A 13085-nucleotide genomic window follows, 5' to 3' on the forward strand; every position below is an offset into this window, starting at 1 on the left:
ACTCTTGAGAAGGCAACAGGTCATGGTTGGTAAGCTGCCTGGGGGGGTCACTGATATAGAGTCACTTTTGACAGGCTGTGGAGGAGGCTCTATTGTTGCTGGTGTGTCTGTGTGTTACCTGCAGGCACTATCACTGAGACTACAGTATTATCCTATTATTAGGCTTAGTTGTTTACGCTTATTACTGCTTGTCAGGTAGGCAGAGAATCCTTCTGGAAATGAGCATCTGCAGAAAAATACGACTACTTTATCTCATTCAAGTACATCGGCTTAATTTTCTGAGGCCTTAAGAACGTCTTGATAGGACACAACAAACAGAAATTTAAGGTGTATGTTTGCATGGGAGCGTTTGATTCTATGACGTGCCTTCTCTGTACCACACACAGTGTTGTTTGGCAGTCAGTGTGAGAATTAACGAAATGCAACATCTGTTTTATATGTGTTAAAGCTGATAACATTATGGTCTCCAGTTGTAAGTATATACAGTACGAGGACATCGCGGAGTGAAACAGCCTTGATTAATGTCTCTATTTGTAGAGGAAGTGAACAAAATAAAAAAAGCCCATCATATGGTCCAGCAGATTTTGGGCACGGGCCCAGGGATGACAAATGTGCTCTTGCAATAATTCAATCTGCTCTCATAATTCTCTAACTTTTAGGGACAGACCGTAGGAACATTTCTTCGGCAATTAAGCCGCCAAGTCAACGTCGAGTAGCTGTGATCAAGCGTTAGTTAAGATGCTTTTTCTCTCACTTTATCTATTGACAGATTGAGGGGTATAAAGATACTGGGTAAGTGGCAGAAAGTTACTGTGAATATGTTAACGAGACGAGTTGGTATCGGTTCCAAAACACTGTCATTTTCATTGGTGTCACAGTTATTATATTAAGTTTAGGGAATAATGGAGAGGACACAGAGCTGTAGTCTTTCTGTAAAAACAAGTGCACTGCGGTTTGTGATTAAGATACTGTATTTAATGTGTGTTGGAACAGTTCCCTGCCCTGTTTTCTATTACAATATTATCTCCTGTTTATTTATTTCTAACGTTTTAACGTTTCAGCCTCCACAGCTGAAGTATAACTGTTATGATCATGTGTCATGTACCCATTTAAAAAGCAAAAAACAGTCTTCGGATATCAACTGGGTCTGTGAGCTTCCTGTGCTCAACTGAAAACAAGCGACTAAAAAAACAAACCATACATTTTATGAATAGAATAAAATTCACATTTTGCAGCATTCTAAGTATTATAAGTAAAAGCTAAGGAAGCAAAGTGAAGCATGTGCTTTTGAAGTATTGAAACGTATTGAAAGTATTGTTAACTGCAGGGATGGCTGTCGAGCCTTGGGGCAAAACCGCACATGGCTGCACTTGAAAAGCGAAAGGGATCAGGTACCGCTCTTACTGGATCTGCCTCTGGGCCAATCACAGTGTGTGTAGTAAAGCTGTTTTTATCTGTATTAAATATAATTAAATATATCATATTTTTGCAGAAAAAGACGTATGTTCTGGTGATGGTGGATCCCGATGCTCCGAGCCGCGCTAGTCCAACATCTGCATACTGGAGGCACTGGCTGGTCGTGGACTTAAAGGTACAATAAAAAGTCTGCAGTAACCTCTGCTCTCAGTTAAGAGCAGCCTTGTGTGTTTAGGTGATGGTGACACGGACGGCATTTCTTATTGGATTATAGGAAGTCATATGCTACAAATTTTATGAAGTAGTGATTTTTTTTTTTCTCCTCTTGAAAATTGTGCATTTTCATAATCTCGGGGTCTCACTTGGCATGTCTCGTGTTTACATCTGCGCTGTTGCCGATTGCAAGGCTGAAAAATTATGAATGGTTTTAAAGCCTAACTTGGTGAAGAAAAGATGCCAAGTTCAAAAAATGTTAATTTTTCATATCATGTATCTTGTGCAATAAATGCCTGTGACAAAAGTGTGGGAGTAAGTCTTTCTAAATGGCTGTGAAAGTTTGCAAGGCCCTGTCAGCAGCAATTTCCCTCTGCTGCGGAGAGCCTGGGACGTGTCAATGCAGGCGTGTGAGACTGAGATTGAGGAGAGCAGCATGCGAGGCGCACACTCTTTCTCCCATAGAGCTCCAGTCCCTCAGCTCCCCCTCCAGTGGAGAGATCTTGGCAGAGTGTCCTCCCTTCATCTGTTCCCCCAGGCAGAGCAGCTCCCCCAATGATCCACACTTCTCCATATTTTACACCCCCGAAATGGGCACGGCTCCGATCCCCTTATTTCTCTTCATATTTCTCTCCTTTTCATCCGTTCGTTTGTGTGTTTTCACATTCTTGCATTCTAACGCCAAATGCGTGTTGAGTTGTTGATTGCCTCAAATATTTGGAGGTTTGCAGACATTTTCTAATCCCGCGGGAACTGGGAGATCAACCCAGTAGATTAAGACTAGTGGTCTTAAAAACAAGCACACAAAGACGCTTCGCCGATGTATCACTGCTCCCGTTTCGTCTCATAAGGCGTTGTCGTACACTAAGTGAATGCCACATCGATTTCAAAGATCCCAATGTGATGTATCTGGGATGTAGATTTGAGTGAATCTACAATAGGCGTAAATTTAGGATTTTGTGCTGATTTATGCAGCCATTTACCTTAAAGAATATGTGAATAGTAACCTCACATCACTCACAAACATCACTGATATATATAAAGGTAATTTTCACTTTATGAAATTTCATCGGGCATCACCTTTGCTTCTTATTTGTAAGCCCATAAAGTCTGTCTGGCCGCGTGACCGGCTGTGAATAAACAAATGTCTTTCAAGTGCTCAGACAGACCACATTCACTCCAGCTATTCAATTGCCTGTCACTTGTGTGGGTGTTGACCTGCGCTGCCCATAAAGGGATTGGCCAATGTGATGGGATGTTTCTCTGATTGTGACTGGTGGTTGGTCAGAAGGGTTAATGAGCCTTTTGAGTGATGCCAACCGATAGTGGGAGGTGTTTAATTGAGCAGGGTGGAAAGGTGACATCACACAACCTCAGTTTTGTTCCTTTTTTTTTTTTTCAAGAGTCTATGTGCTTGTATTGGATTTTGTTTCGTTGCAGTTGTGATTTTGACAGCAATGTAGGTCACTTTATGAATTGAGGGGTTCATATGAAACACAGCAAAAAAGACAGCTAGTGATTAAATATGATAAATGATTTATTTGTTCTCTTTTTAGTCTGTTCCATCTTTATAAGATAAAGAGTGAAGTCCTCGATGACAACACGTTTGGCATTTAAATAGATCTTTTCTGGCAATGTGTTTGATGGTTTTGTAAGGCAAAGTATCTTTTTTAGCTGAAGTCAGAGGTCATGCTTTCAGATGTCAAGTGGATCACAGTTTCGATCCCCGACAGCCCGCGCCTCAGCCACCATTTTCTCTTCATACATATATATTCGTTAGTCCAAGGTCGTGCAGTCTTGACCCAGTTTGTGGATGTTTCCATAATTAGTGTGTGTTCTTTATCCGTAGCCGCAGCAATGAAAGCAGAAGATTTCTTTAGTTCAGCTGAGAGAGAGTGAGTGGGGTCAAGCTGGACAAAGCAACGCGGCAACCCTAGATTTACTCTTCTCCTTCAGCTGAGGTCTCATTAGAGAGGCAGTGGTAACAGAGCAAGGACACACCTCATGTATTACAGAGACATCACTCACCTTGATTTGAGCTGTTATCTTCACGTACCCAAACATGTGCAGAGGATCTCCTCACCGTGTGTCAGCCAAACCTAAACTCTCTTGACAGCAGTGAGAGGAATCTGAGGGTCTGATGTCTGTTACCACACAATGTAAAGGGTTCATTTTCAAACATTATTTATCTACATCTACAGTGAATAGAGCCGTATAAGCATTATAAACATGTTTTTCCTGCAGAGAAAATGTAGTGTGATACATGATAAGTTCTTCTGTGTGGCTAATCATGAGGTTTAAGTTTAAGAAAGAGCTCTGCTGTGGCAGATTTGAGGCTGAAGCACTTTGGACAGAAGACAGAACATTTAGTTTGCATTTTCATATTTAAGGAGTTATGGTCTCGTCTGAAAAATCTGCCCTTAAAGTTTTCAGGCTGGCTGGATAAACTGAGCAACAGATGGAAAAAGATGTAAGGCTTTTAGACAAAAAAAAAAAGAATTGACAGACTATAGAGATTATGAAAAATGGCACTCTACTTTGAGAATGGAATTAACATTTGAGAAGAAAACATAATATCAACAAGCAATAGATGGTATTTAGATTTCTATCATTGCATTTTTTGTACAATTTAATGAATTTAAAGTCACTCAACTGGCCTGAACTGAGCTCAGTAGGTCGTTAATGCTAAACTAAGCTAGTTCCCAGATCAGTAGATTTTTATGCTCCCAGCTTCTGTCTTATTGATGTTTGACGAACAAACCAAAAAAGTTAATTGAGATGAGTGGTTATTTTATGAGCAAGATATAACTATAAATTACGCTCTTGCTTTGGCTATTAAGTTTAGCTTGTAGCTGATCTTAATATTTAAATATGAATATATACATATATATTTCTATAACAAACATAATTATATGTTTAAAAAATGTCAAAAAGTCATTATCTAGTCTTAATGTGAATTTTTCGAATCTTAGCTTTGTGTGACACAAATGTTTTTCCCCTCTGCACCAGTATTTTTGGTGTCACATAAGTTTGTGTGGGCAGTTTTTTTTGTGTTTGTATGACACAATAAATAATATAACTTACTAAGTGTGCGAGACAGTCATATTTGAATGTTTATGTCAGGTGTCACATCTTTAATTCAACCGGCTGCACCACTCACTGCATCATTACTTTTGACGACCAAGAACAATTTAATCCAGCAGTAAAAAGTGTAAACTGTGTGGGTATCTCGTCTTCTCCCACCAGCTGTCCACTTTCTTTTAGTGCTCACATTATTAGATGCTGTATATGCATTTCCACTGCAACTGCCCATTTTCAATGACCCTTCAAGCTACAGAAACAGCAATTTAGAATCTTCTGCAACTCCCTCTGTTTTACATCAATTATGGACAATTACCAAAATAACCATCAACAGATTGTTGTCTCGCTCTCGAAGTAGAATTCCAGCTTGCGAGCCCCTCCCTCCCTCCCGCCGCTCTCCCAGAGTCTGAATCAATGCAGATGTTCCGGTTTGGTCTCGCAGCGATAATTACTGTAACAAGCAAATCATTAGTATCCGAATAGAGGCAGCTTACATAAATACAGCACTGGGTGTTACTTTCACTTGTTAATACTTATTCTCTCATTATAGTTTCGGCAGTTTGGAAGTCAACATGATGCAACATGAACTTGCAAAACAGTTGCTACAGTTAATGCTCTTTTCTGCTCTGAGAAAAGCCAAGGTATTCATTATCTCTGTAAAATCCCATTTAAACAGAGACGTGTAGCCTTAGGTTTTTATGGATTTTTTCTTACTTTTTATAATGTGTGAAGTTTCTCTGCTGAGGGTTTGTCTCCGTGAAAGGTATTAGCTGTCTGACAAACTTGCCCTAACCCTAATATTATACAGAGGAGTTCGTATTAGAATAATTAGTGGACTTCTCTTTTTTTTAAGTGTAAAAATATCTCTTATCTTGACCCATTGTAACCCGTTCATGCTTTGGCGTGTCTCCATGCTGTCCTTCCTGTTCCAGATTCCCTTCAGATAGGTCAGGTGACATCGCGTGTTTGTTAATGTTCACTCTTTGGCGCTGAACTAGGGGCCAGTTGGACCGTTCGCTGTGGTCATTATTATGGCGCACAAGGGATAGTAATGCTTTAACATCCATCTCTGCTGTAGCGGCTCCCGGAGGAGGACAGAGCTTGTGTTCTGCTGCTGGTCAGGCAAACACAAACAGTGAAGTATTGTGAGTGTGTCAGACCAGCTGGCTTTGTGTTTGCAAATTCTGTGGCCTGCAGCGATCGTCTGCTCCACACCTCAAGATGTCCTTTAGCCGCAAACTATTAGGCGTGTTAGTCCTTGCAGTATTCATTCACTCAAAAAAAGGATAACAATTGTGTCGTTTTTTGGCTGATACACCTTTTTTGCAATCCAATTGTTTGTACAGCTTTCATTTTTAATGAGGAAATACTGTGGGGTAACAATAGTTCATGTCATTGAGGAATAAGGTACAACAGGTTGCGGCTGCACTGACAATACTTTGGTCTGTGGAGAGTTCTCTCATAACACTAGTGATTAAAATACAGTCATTCAGTCAAGTACAGCACGTCCTGTGTGACCCGAGTGTATGTCTTGATCTTATAAACTTACACTTGATGAGTGTTTGAAATTGTATTTGTTCACTCTTTCTATGCTAAAGCCCTGGTTTGTTTTAGCAAAATACCAATATTCAATATTGCAAATAAACATACATAATTGCATTGTTCTTTATCCTGTAATTATCCCTACTGTGGCATGTAACGATATATGCGTCTATTTTTGACAGACAGCTGCCCCCATATGGAAGCCAAAACAATTTCCCAAAGGCCAGGCGAACCATAGCTAGCTTCATCGTGAGAACAAAGAGCCATTGGTATTATTCATAATTAAACTCTTATTGTGTACTCTGCTGAATATTTCCATTCTTCTGCCTCTCTCCTGCTCACTCTCTTTTCCCCTCGCGCTACTTTGCACCTCGTGCTGGGAACATCTGTCTGGCGTCAGAGTGGAGCCTGGCTGTGCAGATTGGAGCAGGTAGAGGAGCACATTGTAGCCCAGCTAATGATGAGAGTGTCTGCCCTCTCTCTTGGAGGAGATGCAAGCTGCTGCTTCACGCTCGCTCACTCCACTCATACGCCCAGGGAAACAGATTTCCAAACATATGCAGTATGTTTTTAATCCAGTTGAGCACTTCATTTCCCAGCAAACACAAATAACCTTACGGGACATCCATATCTTATGACAAGGGGGTGGGCGCAAAGGAATTGAACAATTTTCCTTTTTAATGTGATTTTTATTTTTTTCCCTCCAAAGTTGCTAAACATGCTCATAACCCAGGTTAACAGTTTGCCTGTTTATGGTTTCACAAACTTTTACACAGAGCTGCCTCCTGGCTCCAAGTCACATGAAGCAACTTTACCCAATCTAAACTCCACTCTGTGCACCTGTTGTCATCCTTTGTTTAAACTTTAACTGACGGCATAAACACATGTTCTTTGAGTGAGGTGCCTTAAAGAATTTCAACAGATTGTTGCATTAATATATGGAGCGTTAAGTATAACAGGTGCTGTTTATGTGATTAAAAGTGATAGAAGAATCTAAAGAATGCTTCAGGTACTTTAGGTCCTGACTTGTCAGTACACAGTTTGAATACGGTATTTTCTGTTATATATTTAATATTTCAGCTTGAATTAGTTTGACCGTTAGAAACATGCAGGTCATTCATCTTTTTTCATAACTACCGAAACCTCCCCTGGTACAAGTCAACAATAGTCCTTAACATTGAAGCGCAGCTGGAGGTGCTTAACATTTAGAGCAGTGCTCATCCTGCTGTCAGCGTCAGCCAGACAAATGTCAGAGGTGCTGCTACATCGAGTTCAGCTTGTGGAAGTCATTCCCCAATTAAACCTCAACAGACTCTCCTCACACTCTGCTCCACTCATGTTTTTTGTTCTTTTTTTTATCATCCTCGGCTCAGATCAACTGTAATTGAAACATGAACTAGCTTATATCTTCTTCTTTTTCTTTATATTGGCTAGATGCTGATGCTGAATCCTTTCCGGCACAACATAACAGCAAGAGCCATCACGGAGGCTGGTCTACTCTGTCTATAACTTCTACAACTATTTTGTCATCTCTTCCACAAATTCTATCAGTCTGCCCTTAAGCAGCGACCTAGAATCGACCAGTCACCGTCGAGTTTGAGAGAGGGACTGAAAATATACGTATTTTGGTGAACAAAGATATTAGAGAGCTGTACTTTGTATCGGGACAAACCAGCTTCATACCTGGCCTTGCTGTAACTGTGACAGTCCCTATCGCTCTGTCACATCTGGCTCTTCTGGCCTTGTGTACAAACTCCCTGTAATAATCCCATCACGTTTTTATTATATCTGATCTTATCTCACAGCTTATTAACAAACAGGTTCTTCTTCAGTGTGGGCTGCTGCTCTCACTGTTCTCTGCCACCTAAAGGGAGAATTACATAAGAATCCTCCGCTCAGTTGTCAGCTCCATCCCCCGTCCAAATACAACACACACACACACACACACACACACACACACACAGCTGATAGCCGACCAAGGCTCTTGCGATCTCTATAACAACTGACCTCCCTGCTCTGGTTGCCGTGGTGAGATGATTGAGGAGGTTTCACTGCATGAAGAACGTGAGCTGCGATGGTGAAGGCTGTTTGTGCATCGAGGGAATAATCATCCATAAATTAGATTTTACATGTTGCCTAATGTTTCTTTATTTTCTAGGAAACACATTTCTATTGACTTCCCCACATGGATTTCGTCTCTTTTTCCATCTATTCCATGTTAATTTCATTTAAGTAGGCCTATACTATGTGTCAGCGTGCACACTGTCCTGGATATATCATGATCACTCTCCAAGAAAAGAAGGACAACCTGGAAAGCCCTCTTTGATCCAGTCTGTCACACTACAGCCTAGAAGAGAAAAAAGAGCATATTGGACCCGCTCCATGCAAATGCAGTTAAAAAAAAAAACAGTAGCAATGCACACATAAAGGCGCTTCTTTTAATATGTGCCCCCTTTCTTCACACCCACGACCATTGTGTATAAAATCCTGTTTTTCCTGAAAAGATTTCTAGTCGCAGCCGCAGACAATGTTCCCCCACACAAGCTGTCGTCTTTGTCATACCCCCCCCCCCTCCCTCCGCCACTCCACTTCAGTCAGTAAAGCAGGATCTCTGGCAGTCGGCCCTATGTGCGAATTTGTGTTTCAGGGTACAGGTGGGGGGTTTGCCGGAGTCTGCCTACCTGTTCCCGGGGTCAATCTTGACAGACGTGCAGAAAAAGAAAAAATTGGAGAAGTTGAAAAACCGAAGGAGGGAAAAAGGGGCGGATAAATGAACAAATGTCAGGGTCAGTGGGGGGTTGCTGTGGCCGCGGCTGTGGAAAATGCTTCCTCATAGGGGTGTCTCCTGATAGGGTACGGTAAAGGGGAGTGAGGCATGCTGATAAAAACAACTCACTAACAATTATGCTCACCTAAAATAGCCCCTATTTAAGTATATAGCATGCTTGCCAGTTAATTGTACACAAAAACAAAGACTTCACAAAAGACCTCCTGCAACCAATGTATTTTCTTGTATTTTGGCATCATAATTAACTGTGACAGCTATGAATGCAAAGTTGGCAGATATTATAGTGGCCTGTCTAACTCTACATACTGATTATGATTGTTTGGATTCCAAAAGTTATTCTAAACTGTAAGAATAGAAAACTGCAGTATAATTCATATTGTACAATAAACAAAAACCTAGAGCTGGTATGGCAGCACAGATCATCTTTAATATAATAAATCCCAGATAAGAAAATAATCCCTAATATGGACATTTTATAAAATATAATAATATAAAGTACATAAAGCTGGAATCTCATGAATATAGAAATATTGAGTCCATCATAGTTACCATGGCTCCGGGATGTATGACAATTATCTGTCAATGTAAATAGAAATTGTAGAACAAATCCTGGCTCTCTTTTACTGATATGATATTCTGCCTATTTTTGTGAATACTGCGAGTAGTTGTCAAACATTGTACAGGAGGATGAGTCCATTCTGTGCATATCACAGCCCATATCTGTTTCTAACCAGACAGTTGAATACATGTGATTTAAGGACAGCGTTCCTGATTTTCTCGGCAGATTATGCTTTTTATAATGACAAACAAAAAGCCACTGTGGATTCTGTACGTTCAGTAGAAGACGATGTTGCACTTGAATAATTTCCTCTGAATCGTTCTCGAGATTTGTTCAACTCGCTCTTATTGATGTGCTGTAGGACTATCAACCATAAAATCTACTAAGACCTCTGATCTGTGCTATTGACCATTATCATAGCCAAGAGGTTTGTTACAATGTGGTATTTTTATGCTACAGTTGGTGTGAAACCTGTTTACATTCCAGGGTGCTGTAGTTCACTTCTCTCCGCAGCTCAGTCGGATTCCAAAGCACTGTATAGATTTCTTTCAGCTGATGAAATTAAAAAGACAGCAGTGTGTGTGTGGTGTGCCTTCCAGCAACGCGATTTGCCTGCGAGTTCACGATACGGGTTGAGAGGGGAGTTCCTTTGGGGGGGATTAAATAGCTCCCTCTCTTCCTTCCCTCCTCCCCTGCCCTCCATACTTGCAGAACATAAACAGCTTGCAGGGCTGTACAGTACTTGTACAACATGTTTGCCACAGTGCTGCTCACAGGTAACAATAAGCCAAGGTCAAAGGTTAAGAGGGATTGTGGAGCGCGAATTCTTGTGTGTTCCTCTGGCAAACATTGTGCACAGGATACAGTGCCGATAGGATCACTGGGAGAAAGAAAGTGTGAGAGACAGGGAGAGCGAGTTGGCTCGCAAGAGAGGGGGTATTAGAAGAAAAAAAAAATGAGGGTCAGTTTCACTAAGATGTGTTACACTGGTCTATAAGGCGAGGACAGTCTTAGATGATTCTGCAAGGTAAGGACGGACAGAGGTTGGTTAATAGGTTATAAGAGCCTTAGCCAAGTATATAAGGTTTGGACTGTCTTAAATGTGTCTATACGGTGAGGACAGTCAAAGATGGATAAATAAGGTAAGGACGGTCTAAAGGGGGTTTATACGTAGGACACTCTAATATTGGTAGGTCAGGTAGGTCTCAAGGCGAGGACAGTCTTTGTTGGGTGTCTACAGTTAGGAGAGTCTTTAGTTGGTATTGATGTAAGGAAAATCTTAGACATACAGTATCTATAAGGTTAGGATAGTCCAAGACATATTAATAAGGTGAGGACAGTTTTTAGTTGGTATAGAGGTTAGGACAGTCTTTGACATATCTAACGGTTAGGACAGCCAAATATATTTATAAGGTTATATCTATAAGGTTAAGACAGTCAGATATATCTATAAGATTAAAACAGTATTAAGGTACAGATGTTAGGGCAGTCTTGCACTTATTCATCAGGTTAGGATAGTCTAAAACTTATCTATGAGGTTAGGACATTCTTCGTCTTAAATAGGTTCATAGGTTAAGATAACTGTACAAAACACAAGACTGGCGTTAATCTTAAAAGGTTAAGATTGTTGCAATTGCACTTGCTGACACACAGAGACGGTGCTTAAAAAGCAATGACAGCATCTGTTTATCCAAGCTGCTTAAAAGGGCCCATGTTTTGTTTCCTGTTCATATAAAGAACAAAATCAATTCATAAGATGATGATATGCTTATTCGTGGATTCAAAAAGGGAGTTGTTGGAGATTTTCAGAAATAAATTGAAATCCATTAGCGTTTTTGTAAAATGTTCTCCAAAATTTTTGAGGATTTCAATTTTCTAGATTTACCAAACAAACAGTTTCCCCTCAAATTCTCAAAATTTACACAGTTTGGAGCAACTGAAGCACTTGCATGTCTTTCTGAACTGTGACGGCTGGTTAGGTATAAGCTATTATTTAAAGTCTATCTTTGTAAAACCAGATTTCTGCATCTGTCAGGCTCTTTGAATGGGATAGAGATTATCCATTTAATCTCATAATCATACACACTGCACACATTGTTGATGCTGCACCTTAAACCTCTGTCCTGATCGGATCTATCTCAGCCACCTTTTGTCATGGTTCTCTCTAACCCACCGACTAATTCAGGTTAGCGCTGGCACTGTTACACAGGTTCCTCTCTGGCTGTCAGTGTATTAAACCCTTGGTGCCCTGTTAAAATGAAATCCAGACCAGTGCATAAATGGAATGTGAAAATATGTAGATTTTAAAAACACAGCTTTTTAAAATCCCTCATTCCCACAAATGCATCCACAATGAGGACAGATGTTTCATAACGTGAATGAGGTTACTGTACATTTTTGTGCAGTATATGTTCCCCCAAAAGTAGGAATTAATAATGAAGATGCTTTTTGGCCTGAAATTGCTATTCAAACAATTATGTACTTAGTTTCTTCCAACAAATGCATTCCACATTATTGTTTTGCCTCATAGCAAAGCACCCAAAAGACTAAAACCTTTCATTCCAGCAAAGGCCGCTATTGGTCACCGTCAATAAAAGCATAAAAGCATTTATTTCCCACGTTTGTCAAATTAACAGCATACTCCATCTCCCATAGGACTTGTAAGGTTCATTAACCTTTCTGTGAAGTGGGACAGGTTTCCAGCAGTTACCATAACCTCTGCCTCGCTCCTGCCTCAATTATAATAGAAGAATTAAACATCCAGCTATTCAAAACAGTAATGCTGCCTCTTAAATCCCTTTGTACCAGCTCTCAGTTGTTAATGACTAAAGACACTGTATGAACTATAGAGTTATCAACAGATAGAACAGTGGACGGAAACAAATCAAATGGCTACTCCTAACAGCAGGAATTATGGACTGTACGTGCACTGTTTTTGTCTAATGGGCAGAATGTACTGTTTCTTAAACTATTATTTTGTCTTTTAACTCATGTTAGGACTCTATGAATAATACAAAGTTGGATTAATAATACACAAAATATTGCTATTTATTGGGAAAATGTGTTTTATCAATGTGGAAACAGTTGTTTTAATTTATTGCCGTCAATTTCAGGATATTTCACTGAAATGTTCCAATCTTGCTGCTTGCTACATCACCAACCTCCCAAAGTCAAAACAAGAAAACTAACTGACCTTGGACTAATTAGCTGGTCAATTACACGCCTGTTGATCGCTTTTAATTTCTTCGTAATTAGATTAATTGTGTGGGCAAAGAGTTCGTTGTCTTGTCCACCTACTCCTACTCCTCCTTCATCCTCCTCCTCTTGCTCTCACCTCTTCTCCTCCTCCTCACCCATGCCCGGGCCCACAAGGTTTTGATACTCAATTTATTTTGTGTCAGTGTTCACACCTCAAAAACTATTTTAATTCGGGCCTTTGACTGTTTAATCAGCTTAATCTCGCTCTTTCTCTCCCGCCCCCTTAAA

General features: G+C 40.3%; 1 protein-coding gene across 1 annotated transcript in view; it reads left to right on the plus strand.

Moving 5' to 3' along the window:
- The window catches only part of LOC133949044 (phosphatidylethanolamine-binding protein 4), a 50425-nt gene that overhangs the window by 21044 nt on the left and 16296 nt on the right, over positions 1–13085 (plus strand). Inside the window, exon 4 of the mRNA XM_062383183.1 lies at positions 1493–1591. Coding sequence (XP_062239167.1) covers positions 1493–1591 — 99 coding nt within the window. The remainder of the gene's footprint in view (positions 1–1492; positions 1592–13085) is intronic.

Source organism: Platichthys flesus, chromosome 3 (assembly GCF_949316205.1).
Source record: "Platichthys flesus chromosome 3, fPlaFle2.1, whole genome shotgun sequence".
In the NCBI taxonomy this organism is placed as follows: Eukaryota; Metazoa; Chordata; class Actinopteri; order Pleuronectiformes; family Pleuronectidae; genus Platichthys; species Platichthys flesus.